The 16,862-nt window shown below is 36.4% G+C and overlaps 2 protein-coding genes across 51 annotated transcripts in view; one reads left to right on the forward strand and one right to left on the reverse strand.

Annotated features, from left to right (window-relative positions):
- RyR (Ryanodine receptor) overlaps window positions 1–16,862 on the reverse strand; it is a 167,339-nt gene that overhangs the window by 41,195 nt on the left and 109,282 nt on the right. For 19 of the 50 annotated variants that reach the window (XM_089738119.1, XM_089738110.1, XM_089738111.1 and 16 more), the window contains 9 exons: window positions 16,840–16,857; window positions 14,831–14,987; window positions 13,779–14,104; window positions 13,543–13,575; window positions 11,653–11,807; window positions 10,953–11,130; window positions 9,596–9,731; window positions 1,605–1,729; window positions 734–854 (listed from right to left, as the gene is read on the reverse strand). In XM_089738119.1, coding sequence (XP_089594245.1) covers window positions 734–854; window positions 1,605–1,729; window positions 9,596–9,731; window positions 10,953–11,130; window positions 11,653–11,807; window positions 13,543–13,575; window positions 13,779–14,104; window positions 14,831–14,987; window positions 16,840–16,857 — 1,249 coding nt within the window. The remainder of the gene's footprint in view (window positions 1–733; window positions 855–1,604; window positions 1,730–9,595; window positions 9,732–10,952; window positions 11,131–11,652; window positions 11,808–13,542; window positions 13,576–13,778; window positions 14,105–14,830; window positions 14,988–16,839; window positions 16,858–16,862) is intronic. The other 31 variants (XM_089738141.1, XM_089738143.1, XM_089738152.1 and 28 more) reach the window with 3 other exon arrangements.
- Window positions 3,734–8,349, forward strand: LOC114250645 (uncharacterized). The gene is made up of 6 exons (XM_028184609.2): window positions 3,734–3,793; window positions 4,723–5,658; window positions 5,909–6,043; window positions 6,388–6,523; window positions 7,295–7,371; window positions 7,946–8,349. The coding sequence occupies exons 1-6, from the start codon at window positions 3,734–3,736 to the stop codon at window positions 8,336–8,338; spliced, it is 1,737 nt and encodes a 578-aa protein (XP_028040410.2). The 3' UTR covers window positions 8,339–8,349.

Here is a 16,862-nt window from a genome sequence, read left to right on the forward strand (position 1 = left end):
CAAATTGCGACGACAGCTGCTACAGCTGCGATCGGTACTCCAGGAAAGATATTGGACATAGTACTGTTACGCGCTGGGGTTCGGGATAAATAAAATTTCACCAAAGTACGACTTAAAAACTGTATTCGCTTGTTCCGCTTCGCTTCAGGTGATCCGTTCGATGTTTCGCTTCGATTAGTGACTGGCTGCGTGCCATCTCTACAACGCTTTTATAGCCAATACCCCATCCCTAGAACTATCGATAATATTCCACACATCTCTAGTAGTAGTTTCCGCTATCTGTCCATAGATGGCGTTGTACTTATCGAGCGTTCTAGGCTCTACTAGATCCTTCGATATTCGTTCGACTATTCGGCAATAGATGGCGTTACTCTTACCGGCGTAACAGTACAATCAATGAGTTCTTTTAATTAGATCAATTTAATTTCAAGCAAAAATATATCGACGCTTGAAAGGCAAACATGACTAAGCGTCAATGCGTGAACTGTACAGTAGACTAATTTAAAGTTAAAAAAAAATTATATTTTAACGAATCTAGCTGTAGGATTGAAATTATTTTAATAGACCTAGAAATATATATTTTTTGCGTATCAAATACGGTTATTGCCTATCATTTATGTATAAAGCAGTTATCGTCGCTTAGTCACGTTTGCCTTTCAAGCGTCGATATATTGTGCTAATACCGCTTCTCCCAATAAGTCCTGGGAAGAAAATAAAATAAAGAGCTCCATACCTTGGGCCTCGAGTGAATGCTCAGCGATCCTGTTAAGCAGCGAGAACTGATTGTGTTTGTTGAGATGCGGCTCCAGATACGCCACCGGGAAGGTTGAACTGAAAGCGCCCAGACACGAACCCTGTTGAGAGGATTATTGGATATTTATCTGCTGTATGATACACGTACTTCGGTCACTCGTAGAGGCCCCGATAATTTAGAGAAGCTGATGGTAGTTGGTCAGGTTGACGGGAGAAGATCACGCAGACGCTCACCTACCCGCTGGTCTGATCTAGTAAAGACGCTCATCGACCTGCCAATAACTGAGGCTTTAAAGACCGCTCAGGATAGGAAGACGTGGGGAAGCATTGTATTTTTATTTTATTTTATTACTTAGATCTACAGCCCATAGACATCTACAACGTAAATGCGCCACCCACCTTGAGAAGTAAGTTCTAAGATCTCAGTATAGTCACAACGGCTGCCCTACCCTTCAGACCGAAACGCATTACTGCTTCACGGCAGAAATAGGCAGGGCGGTGGTACCTACCCGCGCGGTCTTACAAGACGTCCTACCACCCGTAATTACACAAATTATAATTTTTCGGGTTTGATTTTTATTACACGACGTTATCCCTTCACCGTGGAAATCAATCGTGAACGTTGTGCATCGAGTGGTCCACATTTCAAATTAGACACGACCTTCAGCAATGAAGAGACCGACTCAGAAGAACGTATGAGCTAACGGCACCAGGCAATTATCACCAAAGTCCATATACACGACATGACGTCGAAGTCTTCATTGTATCTTAAAACAGCTGTCCCTTCCTTTCAAACCGGAACTCGTGACTGCTTATTCTTGGTTATATAAGTGAATTCAAGGTCATCATACCAAAGCAGGCTTGTGTCTTTCAATTTCCGTCTTCAAGTACTTGCGGTCGTGGGTCAGCGTTACATCAGTGCCCAACGTGTAGAGTGACCCGAGCATCTTGTATGACGCAACTTGAATTTCGTCCACTGGAAAGAACGGTTTTTATTAAATCGAGAATACATCTATACATATAAATAAAATTGGAGCGTCTGTTTGTAATATTGAAATAACCGCTTTTTACTACATGCATATGAATATATATACGGTACATACACCAAAACAACATTTTTTACAATTTTTGTCTGTCTGTCTGTTTGTTTGTTCTGGCTAATCTCTGGAATGGCTGGACCGATTTTGACGGGACTTTCACTGATAGGTAGCTGATAATATAAGGAGTAACTTAGGCTACTTTTACACTAACTTCACCCAGTGGTGTCACCTGAGGTACGACAATAACCGCGGGTAGCATTGCGGGACTAAGCTATCAATAATAAAAATTTAATGTTTCCGAAGCGAAGCGAGGGCCGGTCGCTAATCTATACTAATATTATAAAGCTGAAGAGTTTGTTTGTTTGAACGCACTAATCTCAGGAACTACTGGTCCGATTTGAAAAATTGTTTGTTAGTGTTAGATAGCTCATTTATCGAGGAAGGCTATAGGCTATATAGCACACGCTAAGACCAATATAAGCGGAGCACCAATAAAGAATGTTTCAAAAGAGGGGTTTAAATAGCTCCTTAACATTCTATAATTCAAAAATATATTCACGGTGGACATACGCGGTAATATGTACTTAAGAAAATTTTAAATTTGCGTCTTTTTGCGATCATGAATACATGTTAGTATGTACATATTTGCTTGGAAAAAATGGTAATTGTGTTCGGAATTTGTGCATTAGCAAAAACACAGACCGCTTCATTCCCTATAAGATCACGCCGACTGTTAAAAGACATGTTATTGCTTCTTATATTTGTTTCTGATGCAGGAGAAAATGCTACCTCAGATCTGATAAATGTTAACTCTAGTGTGCAATTAAAATTGATAGTTCTTCGAGTCTAAAACTAAGCACCTCTCTAATAAACATACTCCTAGTTGGATTAAACCTGAAGACCGCGGTGTAATAAATAGTCAGGGTCATACCACTGACATAATTTTTGATGTGAAACATCTATAGCCGCATGTAAAACCGATTTCTGGCGTGGCGACGCGTCGCCACGCTATATGATTGTATATATATACAGTCTATATGCAGTAGTGTGTACGGTGTGGCGACGCGTCGCCATGCGCAATCGACTGTACGATTCTCTCCCACTCGATCCAGCGTTAAGCCATCTCTCTCGCTACACTGAGCTCGGATACCTATAGTGTATACAGTGTTATTTACTACAGTACACATAACCTGAGTTTTACTTGAAAACAAATTATTTTTTCGTAATATTTTATTTTATCATTATGACATATTTAGTTCCTATCACAATCTGTTTTTTTCTGCATATTACTTTTACCAAATAATGTCGATGTTTCACATCTGCCAGGCGTCCCGTGACGGCTCACATTTTATTTTTATTTTCCCTACATATGTTGATAGACTTGAGAGGGTATATCAACGTGACCCTAGCGTATAGGTGAGTTCTCGGGGCTCAAACTAGAGGAGTTGCTAACACTGGCTCTAGCAAGAGCAGTGCTTTGCAGATTCTACCACCGGATTGGAAACGCGACCCACTGAGAAGATCAGGCAAGAAACTCAGTGGGCTGTGTCTGTGGGTTAACTTACTAGCCAAGCCCTTTGTCGCAAGCGGTAGTTTCGGCGAGGACGGTGACCGGTGCTTGAGGTACCTAATAGCACCGTTAATGGATCGGGAGGATCCGTAATGACGTGCTTAGGGTGACGTTGACTGTTTACCATTCGGTCCACAGAATCGGGTAACAACTGACAAATGAGACAATCGCTTATTACCGAAGCTAGATAAGGAGAAACATATCTAGTAAGTCAGGCCACATGAAGTTGCAAATATAGCATGCGTCCTAAAAATATTTTCATATTTGATTCAATAAATAAAAAAAACTTCAATAAACAATAAACCTCGAGTTACGTAATAAAGTTATTTGTTTTTCTTAAATTAAGTTTTTCAATAATCTATAAACTTAAATGTTGAAATTCATATGTTACTGGCAAGTGTTTTTGTTGCCGTTCACATATTGTGTTTCGGTAAGAAAAACAAGTTTAATTTTATTGTTTTCAGTAGATTTATTTTGTGTTTCGGACACATCCTTATCTAGAGAAATCCTTTTCCGTTAATCGTCATTGTTATCGAATACGTTATCTAAATCTAAAACGGTATCTTGTTTCGTTGTCCTGCAAAAATTAATTCAAGTCGATCCAGCCGTTTAGTTGTATTATAGATAAATAATCTAGATACCGGCTGCAGCGCCATCTGTCGGACTGATTTCTGAATCTAAACCATCCAGGGTGCCAACCAAACGCATCCAAAAAGAAATCATTCAAATCGGTCCAGCCACTTAGGAGGAGTTCAGTGACAAACACACGCACAGAAGAAATGAATATTTAAATAAAGATTTTAATAGATCAGTCGTATATAATCGTAATACGTACTTAACAAATGTTCACGATTGACTTCCACGGTGAAGGAATAACATCGTGTAATAAAAATGAAACCCGCAAATTAATCTTTTGCGTAATTACTGGTGGTAGGAACTCTTGTGAGTCCGCGCGGGTAGGTACCACCGCCTTACCTATTTCTGCCGTGAAGCAGTAATGCGTTCCGGTCTGAAGGGTAGGGCAGCCGTTGTAACTACACTGAGACCTTAGAACTTATATCTCAAGGTGGATGGCGCATTTACTTTGTAGATGTCTATGGGCTTCAGTAACCACTTAACACCAGGTGAGCTGTGAGCTCGTCCACCAATCTAAGCAATAAAAAAAAAAAAAACATAAATTACTCTAAGTTACATATTTATTGAAACGTTTGTATTGATTATATTATTTGTGGCACTGACAAGTATGACACGGTTAGAAATAATTTCATAAGACTTCAAAAAGGCCACGATTATGTATTTCCACCCCTAGAAGTATTTCCATTCGTAAATTGTACCTGAATTCTGTATACATATTTTTAGGATAATAGTAATGATATCGACGAAGTTCAGGTTTCTAGTCAATCTGAGAACATTTTTGGTGACGTCATCCAAAACATATCCCGAGTCAACACTGTACTGCAGGAGCTTATAAGCAACTATGAGCGACTTCAAGAAATATATAAATCGCAAGAAACACTACGGAAAGAATCTTCAGAGAACGATGACGGCCCGTTTGAAAACATGAAAAGCGAAAAAAAGAGGAAACACAAATTAAAAGCAAAGGAAAAGGAACTGTATGTCACAACCCGTAGCAGCTACTTTCCGGCAACGCAAATGATTTTTTCGGAAAGGGACAGTGCAGACGAAGAAGAAAATGTATCAATTAGTAGTGATTCGAGCGCAAGTGATAATGAAATTCAATCAGGAAATGCGAATAAGAAATCAATTGAAAAAACATCGAATAAAGCAGAAGTTGGAAACAAACAGAATAATAAAAGTGATTTTGCATCTAGCGATTCTGAAGTCAGATTAAAAAATAAAATTGACGAAAACAAAACAGAAATAGTTTTCGTTGATACACACAAAAACGATAGCTTGGATAAAGTTAATTCGAACAATCATTTATTTGATAATTACATTAAAAACACCGATAATAGTTTTAGACAATACGTCGCTATTGCCAGCACAGTGAAGACAAGATATGACAAAATTCGATCAGACAAAAAAGGGCAGAAATATCTGGAATCCAACGATACGAGGTACAATTTAGTGAATCATAAAGTTAAAACAACGAAACGGGTCAAGAAGATTCTACGAGCAGAAACGTTTGCAAACTTCTGGGACGACATCAAAAACAATAAACCAATAAAGTTGGAAACTCAAGGTGAAATCGAATATGAAGTTTTGGACGGTCGAAATAAGGCGAAAGGCAGTTTGACTGAAAGAGTAATAACAGCTGCGAGAAAAAACGAAGAGGTATTTATTAATTGATTACATTTGTAGACATTTTTAGATAATCTTGCATATATAAAAGTTGCGAACAAAAACCTACTTGTTAAAAAAATCTCGACTTCTGTATTTAAGTTTTTATACGATAAATTTGGCAATTGATTATAATGAATGGTTTTCTTTAAAAGTAGGAGATATTTTTTGGTTGATTTGCTTTTGCAAATTAGTTAAAATTTCTTTAACTACAATACAAAAAGAGAAAGCTCTTCTTCCACAGAAAGAAAATAGAGTAGAAACCACTGAAGAATCATCTGAAAATGGAGACTTAAGTAAAGAAATCTTCACGACCAGCGTTCTCAGACACGCGTATGAAGACGCGTGTTTGAGGCATGTCGTCAAAAATTGTTATACTGTGCGTATTAAGCTTGCCAACCTAATTTGAGTAAAACTTTTCTTAGATAAGTCCGAAAACGAGAATCTTCATCAGGTATCGGTGATTTATCGTTGGGATAGGAAATGAACACACAGGCCCATAGATAGAAACATGATGCTTCATCACAAAGCGTTGTATTTAATATGAAGGCACGATAAAGGTAAACTAGTAGTCACAAATTCATAAAGCTTTAAAGATGCTAGAAAAGCCTGTATTGAGAGGTACGTCTAATTAATGGCAGCCTCTACGGAAACCCAAAAAGATATATCAACATATGTTCTTAGTTTTTTTTCTGTTCAGCTTTTTGTCTGTTTCCTTTCAAGGCCTGCAAAAAAACGAAGAAATCCTTCTGCGGCAAATACAGATGCAAGTCCGCATTCAAAACTGAATTTCTCTCTGCAGCGAGGACCGGATGCCTCAGAGAGTTCCAAGGGAATCCGGTCAACAGTTCATCTTCAGGTTTAATATCTCAGATACTTTATGGTGGATTTTACGATACAAAGAAGATTGTTTCTTTGAATTACGATTGGATAAAATAATATATTCATCGGTAATCCTGCTGGTTTATTCGTGGTGTAGCAAGTCCATGCACGTCTGCCCAAGCATTCTTTCTATTTCTCCCGCCAAGTATTCATGCATGAAGACAGGGTAGCCTTACATAATACAGTTGAATATACACGCATAAAACAATAGATGATGGCAATACAATTAACGTCCATTGATCCTCCAGAAGCTACTAAAGAAATCTTTATAAATATAAAAAACATGCTTTTTGCTTAGGTCTGTGGACGAGCTCACGGCCTACCTGGTGTTAAGCTGTTACGGGAGCCCATAGACATCTACGACGTAAATACCGCCACCTCCCTATAAGTTCTAAGGTCTCAGTATAGTTACAGCGGCTGCCCCACCCTTCAAACCGAAATGCATTACTGCTTCATGGCAGAAATAGGCAGGGTGGTGGTACCTACCCGTGCGGACTCACAAGAAGTCCTACCACCAGCAATTACGCAAATTATAATTTTGCGGGTTTGATTTTTACAACACGATGTTATACCTTCACCGTGGAAGTCAATCGTGAATATTTGCTAAGTACGTATTTCATTAGAAAAATTGGTACCCGCCTGCCGGATTCGAACACCGGTACATCGCTACCGGACTTATCCTTTAGGCCACGATGACTGCTTATGTAAGCTATACATTTTTTTACATTTTTTTCTCGAAATCTTTTAGTTGAAGTCGAAAAGGAGCCAGCAAGAGATCGACAATTAGACACGTTCTGTTTGTCGCGTTTGCATTCCGATCATGAAGTAAGTTTACGTTTTAGATAATAAACTAAATATATGACTTATTTTTTGGTTACAACTCTTACCCGGTTTATAAAATAGTCACAAGATCGAAGTATTTATTGAATAATGGGTGTACCGTCTTGAAAATCGGAACGCATAATTGCTTCGTGGCAGAAGCAGGTAGAATGGTACATACCCGTGTTGTGTTATCATCATACTGCCTGCCAACTTCAATATCGGTTGGCCAACGCAGCAGTTCATTTAGTACTCCAAAAATGCTGCTGTTACACAGTTACTCGTCTTTTACGACACCCACTGAATAGGTACTGGTTTTGTATCAGTATTGGTCCCATGAGTTGGTATTATTCTGGGCTAGCACAAACAGAGAGTAGCATGAACATTGCTTTCGTGGTGGCTTGCACGATCATAAAACCGAGATGAAGGTATAATTTCAATCATTTTAACCGTAATATACATATTGTTTCAATACATTAGTGTACTTAGCGTAGGTGGAATACAGAAATCAAGGTCTAATATCGCCACTCACCGCTAATTGTTATTGAACTTATATTGTTTTTTTATTTTTGATTTACAGGCGTTGAAACTAAGCAAAAACACAACTAAAAACATAATGAATTCTAATTCTTTTGGTAATGTTCATATTCTGCGCGATAAATATGAAAAAGCCTGCAAGGAACATTCCGTGGAAAAGTGCCGAAACGCTTGCACGTTTAGTTCGAAGGAAGCTTGTAAGAAATCGGATTGTGATAATTCCAAAACGAAGACTCTAAAGAGATCTTGTAAGACTCAATGCAGGTCCGCCTTCAAACTGTATTCTGAAGATTCTAGCGATTCCGATAGCAGCAGTAGTAGCAGTAGCGAGAGCAGTAGCAGCAGTAGCAGTAGCAGCAGTGATGATAACGATAGCAACACATCAAGAAGCGATAGAAGTGAAGATAAGACAAAGAAAACAAAGAAAAATAATTGAATTTTCAAATAAAGTCTGCTGACGATAGAGTATACCTTTTAAACTTTCTCTGGATTTCCACAAATAATTCAAGACCAAAATTAGCTAAATCTGTCCAGCCGTTCTCGAGTTTTAGCGAGACTAACCAAATCAAATCAAATCAAAACAACAACAGCAATTCATTTTTATATATACAGTCAAAATCTGTTATAACGACATCGAAGGGACTGCTCATATTCATTCGTAAAAACCGATAGTCGTAACAACCGGTGATGCTTAATGTGTATCGTGCAAGTACAAATAAATCGATAGGGAATTATTGGAAAAATATATTTACATAATACGCGATTTTTCTTCAATATTAATTTGTTTTCTTTTTCTTTGCGACATTTTGAAAGTTTCACGAATAACTCCACAAAGTTTTGGTGCGTCTTGTGTATAGATAAGTAACAAAATAACTGAAGAGATATGAAGAAACGGGCTTTGACTCTACCGCATGCACGTGTTTTGTTTCTAAGAATTAGAAACTAAATCCTATTGTTTTCTTTCCTGATTTTAATAGCCATTGAAGACAAATGTGGATACCTATTCAAATTGTTTACAATACAGCTTAGCCGGTCGTTCTAACAGATCTAATTCTCCGAAATATTAGTTAAATGTGGTCGTTTTATGAGGTATGTCGTTATTACCAATGTCGTAGAAAGCAATATTTTTAATAAGGCGGTCATATGGCATTCAGCCGGGACCTTTGTTTTTGGTTATTATAACCGGCATGTTGTATTAAACGATGTCGTAGTAAACGGTTTTGACTGTATAGACAAGCGGCCCGCACCGGCTCCGCTCGGGTCTTTAACAAAAATTTCAACGATATTTGACGCAGTTTTATTTTATTAAATAAAAGAACACTTATTGCGGCATAACTATAATAGTAACACATATGCTGTCGCGTTCTACAAAATCGTAGTACATTATTTTTTCTATCATCAATAGTTTTCGCAGGGCGCGCGATGTAAAGAATGTTTTAGGTAATTTATTTACACCTTGGGTTATATTATTGGAGTTTTAGTAAGGATCCCTAATTTTTTTTCAAAAAAGATTATGTCACTCGGGAATAGTGTAGCTTCCAAACAGTGAAAGAATTTTTGAAATCGGTTCAGTAGTTTCGGAGCCTATTCAATACAAACAAACAAACAAATCTTTCCTATTATAATATTAGTATACTTATAGATAATGTGAAGTGTTAGGGAGGGCATATCAATTATTAAGTAGAATACTTACAAAGCAGATCTGATCCGTATTCGCAGTTCGCTAGGTGATCGAACATAGCAGTCAGAACCGGTAATTGTACTCCGTTAATGTATCCAAGAGATGTAGACGTTTTCAAATGGGTACCGCGGAGGTGCGCGTACTTGCCCTGAAATGATGTAAATAAGCTTCATATATGGCGATGTTTTTGTCATTATCTCGGCAGAACGCTGATTTGAGCTTAGCAAATTTTAGTTCACCCAAAAATAACATATTTGTAATTTGTCACCAAATAACTCGCACCTTTTTTATTTTTTTATTGCTTAAGTGGATGGGCGAGCTTACCGCCCACCTGGTGTTAAGTGGTTACTGAAACCCATAGACATCTACAACGTAAATGCGCCACCCAAGTTGAGATATAAGTTCTAAAGACTAGTATAGTTACAACGGCTGTCCCACCCTTGAAACCGAAACGCATAACTGCTTCACGACAGAAATAGGCGGGGTGGTGGTACCTACCCGTGCGAACTCACAAAAGGTCCTTCCTACCACCAGTAAAAGCCTTTAGAACCGATTGTAATTTTTTAGTTTCGATTTTAATACTTTAAGCCTTAAAGCGTACACCGTTTTTCATTAAGTCACTTTTAATTCTAAAGGTATCAACTGTTTATTTCAATAAAGCAAGTTTTATAATTCAAGTACACAAAAACGAATAATCGAATAGACAGATTTAGTCATAATATTGCGTACGACCCTGACTTGTAAGTTTATGGAAGTATTTAAAGCCAGTTTTTTTATTAGAAAATTTTAGGAGCAAAGATCTTGTTTATTTTTTAATCGGAAACATATTTGGTTATTGTTAAACGTAGGACGATTTTGATATATCTCTGACACTAGTTGGTACTATAACAGACCCTTTCTCTTTCTTTCTCTGTGCCAATAACAACTGTTTGATGTTCAACCGGATGCAAGTGCGTATTTTTAAATTATTATCTGTATTTAATACGTGAAGCAAAAACTTTGTACCCCTTTTTACGAAAATTGCGCGGACGGAGGAGTATGAAATTTCCCACATTTATAGAGAATATAGTGAAAGAGTGCAGAATGCTAATTAATTTTTTAATTTCGCAAAAGAAAAAAAAAATCAATAAAAAAATATAACACACATTGTGTATTTGACAAATGCACGCGTGTATATCTACTCTTTTGTTATTGTTTAAAGTTTGTGGTCTAATCGAAAATAGATTAATATTATTTGTCTATAGCGTAGTTTTGGCAAAATTGTGATCATAGAAGTACAGTAAAAATAGAACCATAACAATGTTCCAACTTATAATTTAAATTAATAATCATGGTCGTATTTCGACTACTTGTCTATAAATACACTCACGTCCTGCAAATTCATGATGGTGTGCCCAACATCGTCGGCCATGTTGTTGAAGAAGGTCAGCATTGAAGTCCGAATGAATTCTGGGCAGTTTTTGACCAGAGATTTAGCGTCGATGCCCTTGACGAGGACTTGGAGACAGCGAACGGTGATGCGGACGTCCGGGCCAAAAGCTGCTAGTCTGGTTGGGGAAGTTACAATTTTAATATGAATGTTTTGTCACCGACTGTAGTTTGTTTTGATTAGCGGTGATACGTGTAATGGGCCCGGTCGGGTAGGTGCCACTGCCCTGCCCAATTCTTCCGTGAAGCAGTAATGCGTTTCGCTTTCAACGGCGGAGTAGTCCTTGTGTTATGGAACTGAGATATATACCTCCTAAAGGAAGTTAGGTCTTGCACAGGTGTTAACAATACGGGTGTATATCCTGAGAAATAGTCTGGTACTGATTATACAGTTTGAATTTGTATTTATGCCTTATATCTTTGGCCTGTTCCCATCTATCTACTTTTTGCTTCGGACTGCTGCCATTTATGTTGGATTATCGTTAACTTATAATCTGTAATGAGTTCGTATTATTACTATCCAATTTGTACTCCAAATCGACTAGATGCAGTTAATTTCACTGCGAAACCATAACAAATACCATGGAAGATTCCCCGACTTCTATATTCTACAGTATATGTTTATGTATGTATGTACAGACCTGGATCGAAGCAGGCTGGCCAGCTTACAGAACAAAGCGGCGACCATTTCTTTCTCTTTAAGGCTCGCGGCTCCCACATTATTGGTGGCAGTTGCAACGGCTATGAAGTAGTTGCGATGGGTCGAGAAGTACTTCTCCATTAGAGGGAGAACCACCTAGGATAGCAGACGAGAGCAAAGAGTTAGGATGCAGTTTGTACTATACCGTCTTATTATTATATTTTTTAAGGGATTCTATGACCTGGTAACTAAGACCTTTAGGTCAAGTCATATTTTAATTTATATTCTTATTTTTATGAAAAATGATAATATGCAGTGAAATGAAATGAAGATGATTAATTTGAGACATTAATCAACTGAGATAAAATGAAATGAAATGAGATGAGATGATATGGGATGAAATATTATAATCTCAGTAAAATGGTGGTCATTTACTGAGATTTTTTGTAGGATCCCGAGAAGCTACGTCCAGTGGCTTTGTTTCATTTTCCCACATTTGTGCGCTTTCACAGATACTAAACAGTTAATAAACCACTATTATTACACATTCCAACCTAAAGAACCCTAAATAGACAAAATAAAACAAATCACACAACTTCACTCCTTGCGTTCCCGCCAAAAAGTCCTTATTATCATAACGACATAGCCTAACCAAATCTAATCTAGAAAGGAGGGAGTCTCGATATCAGTAATACAGGTTTTTGAATCTAGTACAGACTACAGCTCTTTCCTTTGAAAGCCTTTGCTAGTAAAATGAATTTTAACTTTAATTCGTATTTGTACTATACTTTTATGAGAGAAAATAAATAAATATATATCGAGGGGTAATGGGTTGGCTATTTGGCTATTTGGTTTAAGCAACATTTCTCTTAATACGCAACATTTATCTTTGTAATTAAAGGTGTGTTTTATTTGGCATTAGCATCAAGAGTTCGATGTTTCTTAATTGAACTTCAATTAAGCTTATCCCCTTCAAAATGCTGAAGAAGTTTTTTTTTGTTATGAAATATTTTCCAAACTTTAAATGGCTCTCCTGTAGATTGCAAAAATGTCGCTTCAACCAGATAGCCTTTCATGTAAAAATGTACTACAAGATTATTTGGTTAACAAGTGTTCCTGATATTTCGCAAAAGTGAGCAAACCGTCTCATTAAATGTTCGAGATGGGGCTCACAACTATGTTTGAAGTCTGTGTAATAGTCGATAAACTAATGAATGTTTATTTTTCGCAATAATAAAATAACACTTTTTTAAACATAATTATGCATTATTGAGGGTATGATAAAATGAAAATGTCATCAATATAGACGAAGTCAATTTAATATTCATTATTGAGGGTATGATAAAATGAGGATATCGGCAATATAGACGAAGTCAACTTACTATGCTTTATTGAGGGTATGATAAAATGAGAATGTCATCAATATAGACGAAGTCAATTTAATATGCATTATTGAGGGTATGATAAAATGAGAATGTTATCAATATAGACGAAGTCAATTTAATATTATTATTATCCGCAACACGCTTCGTCAGATTATAGAAACAGATTTATCAGCAACATGCTTCGTCAAAAAGTACAATACTTCCTTTCAGCTACAAGCGTCGTCATTTTTGTTTTTTTTTTTCTAGTAGTATTGATAATTCGATAGATACATATTGATATATCGATAAATGTATAACAGAATTAGCTTTACGATTGCTGGCAATTGGTAATCTTCAGCGATAAGCAATTACAAGTTTTTCAATAGATATTCAAACCGGCCATTTACAACTAACTACAGGTAGATTGGTAGAAAAGAAAATACGTAAGCGTGCAAACACAACTGTACTACCCAACCGGCTAATTCGGCTATGTATTAATTAACTAAACTAAAATAAGTATATTGTACCTTCTTGAAATATTTAAGTTCCGACTTTTGTTGCTTGAAATGCAATGTAAAAAAAATAGGTGTAGAACACAATTGTTTAATAGGATAATGGGAAGGAGGAACACGAATTTGCAGTAGTTATAGAGACTTTGTGGAAAATTGTGCACATAAATCTTCAAACCGTGTAAAAACTATAAATTTTAAATTTGTATTTTAAACAAATCTTAAACTTTATGTATATTATCTTTAAAACTCACTTTCGAGAAGAACTTTATATCTCTGGTGCTGGTCTTGAAGCTGCTTCTACGACTGAAGGTCGTCGATGGCTTCAGGAGTTTCATGTTGATTGTAGCCCTGTCTATGTACTGGATCAACTTTTCTAGCAACGAGTAAGCGAATCTCAGCTCTATTGCCACTCCGGCAGAGGTCTGTTCTGTGTCGCTCTGTGTGATTTTGCTTGGCCTGTGCAGCTTGTAGCCCTGATATTGGAGGTATTTGAGGAACTCTTGAGAGCGTTCTCGGTCTTTCTTCTTTTCTTTATCAGTTAGGAGGTCGTAAGGAACTAGTTGAGGATGGATTCCGCCTGCAAGAGAATTTGCTTTAGCTTAGAAGACATCAGGACATTGAGATATCAAAGTTTCATTTGTTTTACTAGCGGCTGTCACATTCTGCTAAAAATAAAGCACGATGGTTTCAGGAAGGTCAAATAATTGAAATTTGGGGTCGCGATTTCTGTGGGGGTTGCCAGTTTTTTTTCTGTCTATTTAGTATCTTTTAATACACCACACTCTTTGACATCGGCTAAGATTGTTTTGCTTTCGCATAGACCTCCCCCAATCTTAGCCGATGTCAAATGCAAAGAAAAAAGAAAAAACAAAAATATGACTTATATAATACACCACACTCTTTAGGGGTCGTCAAAATTGTTCTATCCACTGAAGGAGTTGTTGTTGAAAAAAAGTTTGCGCACCATTGATTTATGTCACGGGAAAATGAAAACAGTAATAAATTAATACATCGCAGCTTTAGGATTGAAGTGGTTTAATCCAAAATTCTGGTTTTTTGGCAAACGCCAAAAATATAATTTTTTCGAATTAAACACTTTAATCTATGCGTTTGATTTTAAAGAGACGAAAAGAGTGCTTTTGTTTTTTTCTAGACTAAGAGAAACTGTTTAATTTTATACTCTGATAGAATACATGTCTCTAAGTAGATCAAAGTATAAGACACATTCTCTTAAAATTTTTAGTTAGAACACTTCAATTCTTAGGCGAATTTGTTAGTTCTATTGTAGGCAATACGTCTTCACCTCCATTAGTAACTAGTTCCTCTTTTTTCTTCTTAGCCCAGATGTCATGTGCGTTGTCGGCCAGTCTCTCGGCCATGTTCTGCATTTCTCTGGACAGCGTCAGATTCGTCATGTCCACGGGGTGAGGGTTGTAGTTGAAAGGGGTTGCTGAGTCAGTCTGTTAATATAGGTACGATTGATTCAGAAAATGGATAAAGTCTGATCCTTGGCTTAAATACTAACCAATCAAAATGAAATTAAGATGTCGTCTTTTCGCATCAAAAGTGTACAATTTCCAAAAATATTCGAAATTGAGTTAATATGCGGAATCATTTAGTATCACCAGTGTTTTTCTCATAAATACTGCCAAAAGAGCGTAGTTTAGTTTTAGTTTACCTATGTTTTGACAGTAAAGTAAGATAAAATTATGTGTAAAATTAAAAATGTAAAATTATGTAATTTTATATTACTTTAAAAGACAGATAATGTAACTGGTAAAATATTACATATTAAACCTTTAAAACACTCTCCTGTGAAATTAGTAAGTTTTGAGATTATACAGTTTTAATGCGAGAAGACGATGTTTTTTTTGTGATAATAATATAGGGGATTTGAATGTGGACATTTCGGTACTTATGTTTTGGGTGTTGTGTATTCGTAAGGCGACTAAGGAATTCTTCCGAGAATGGGCGGCAGCGTTCTCCAAAGAATCGTATTGTTTCAGTGTATTGCGATCGTCAACCGACTTTTTATGGTGGTAGAGATCGTATTGGATTTAGCAGATAGGTCTATCATCTTGAACATCTGAAAAGCAATCGCGTGTCCCGATTCGAAGAGAGAATAACCCTTGTATAAAATTGACATTTCAATGTCATGTCTCACCTGTGATGGCGTTCACGTTATGTAGTCCATGGACCACGGTGGCCACTTTACATAAATCGCTGGACATCGCTCATCCACGCGTTCAATCATCGAAGCCATCTATATATATAAAAATGAAACCCGTTTTCCGTTGTCACGACATAACATGAAAACGGCTTGACCGATTTGGCTTATTTTTTTTTTGTAGTTTTCTAATACTCTGTACAAGGTTCTTACGGAAACAAATATTAAGAAAATCTCTCACAAATATTGAAAAATATACATTTAATTTTGCATATTTATTTGTGAACTATTCCACGCGGACGAAGTCGTGGGCAAAAGCTAGTAAAGAATAAATATTAAGAATATTAAGATACGCAAAAAAAGCTCGTTCTAATAAAAAAAAATGGACCAAAACTTTCATAATTAACAGTAAGTAATGATTAAAGTTCAAGATGTTCCATAAGTATTTTAAGCAGGTGTTGAACTTAAAAAACGAAGCAAGAGTGTATTATAATGATGAAACTTAAAACTTAGGACAGCACAGAGCACAAAACTCCAAAGCAATATTACATCTAATAACAAAAAAACTCTTAACCCCGCTAATTCAATACAAACCTCTAATGCTCTTAAAACTTGAAGCCAATAGCTTTAGACATTTTTATAATTATGTCAAATAAATTCAATAGTATTATGAATAAAAACATTATCTGGTAAATGTAACCCTTTTCTATGTTGTCATAGTCAGAAAGTTATTCTAGGGTTAATAGAACAGCGGTTTATTTTTATTTTTTTATTCCAAAAATAATAGTATAAATTCAATACTGATGCGTGACTTAAGAAAAGTTGGTTACCCTAAAAGAAGTCCATTCTAAGTTAAAAGTTATTGGAAGTGTCTTAAAAATTTCATCACCCTTGAAAATTAACTAACATTTTTTTTATTATTATCTTGTCCGAATTTTTGCTAGAAATATGTAAACAAAGAAAAAAGGCATTTAATTATTTATTGCTTGCTACACAAAACTAGGTGAAACTAAAACTAAAACAGTACAATCTATAGAAATGAATACAAACAATGTTATTTTTATAGTGTGGTTATTGAATATTTGTGAAAAAGTGTAATTAATAGAAAGAGCATCATAAGACATAGAAAATGTCTGGAAACGTACCGGTAATTCAGACGAACGCTGAA

This window comes from Bombyx mandarina, chromosome 24, assembly GCF_030267445.1.
Source record: "Bombyx mandarina strain Sakado chromosome 24, ASM3026744v2".
In the NCBI taxonomy this organism is placed as follows: Eukaryota; Metazoa; Arthropoda; class Insecta; order Lepidoptera; family Bombycidae; genus Bombyx; species Bombyx mandarina.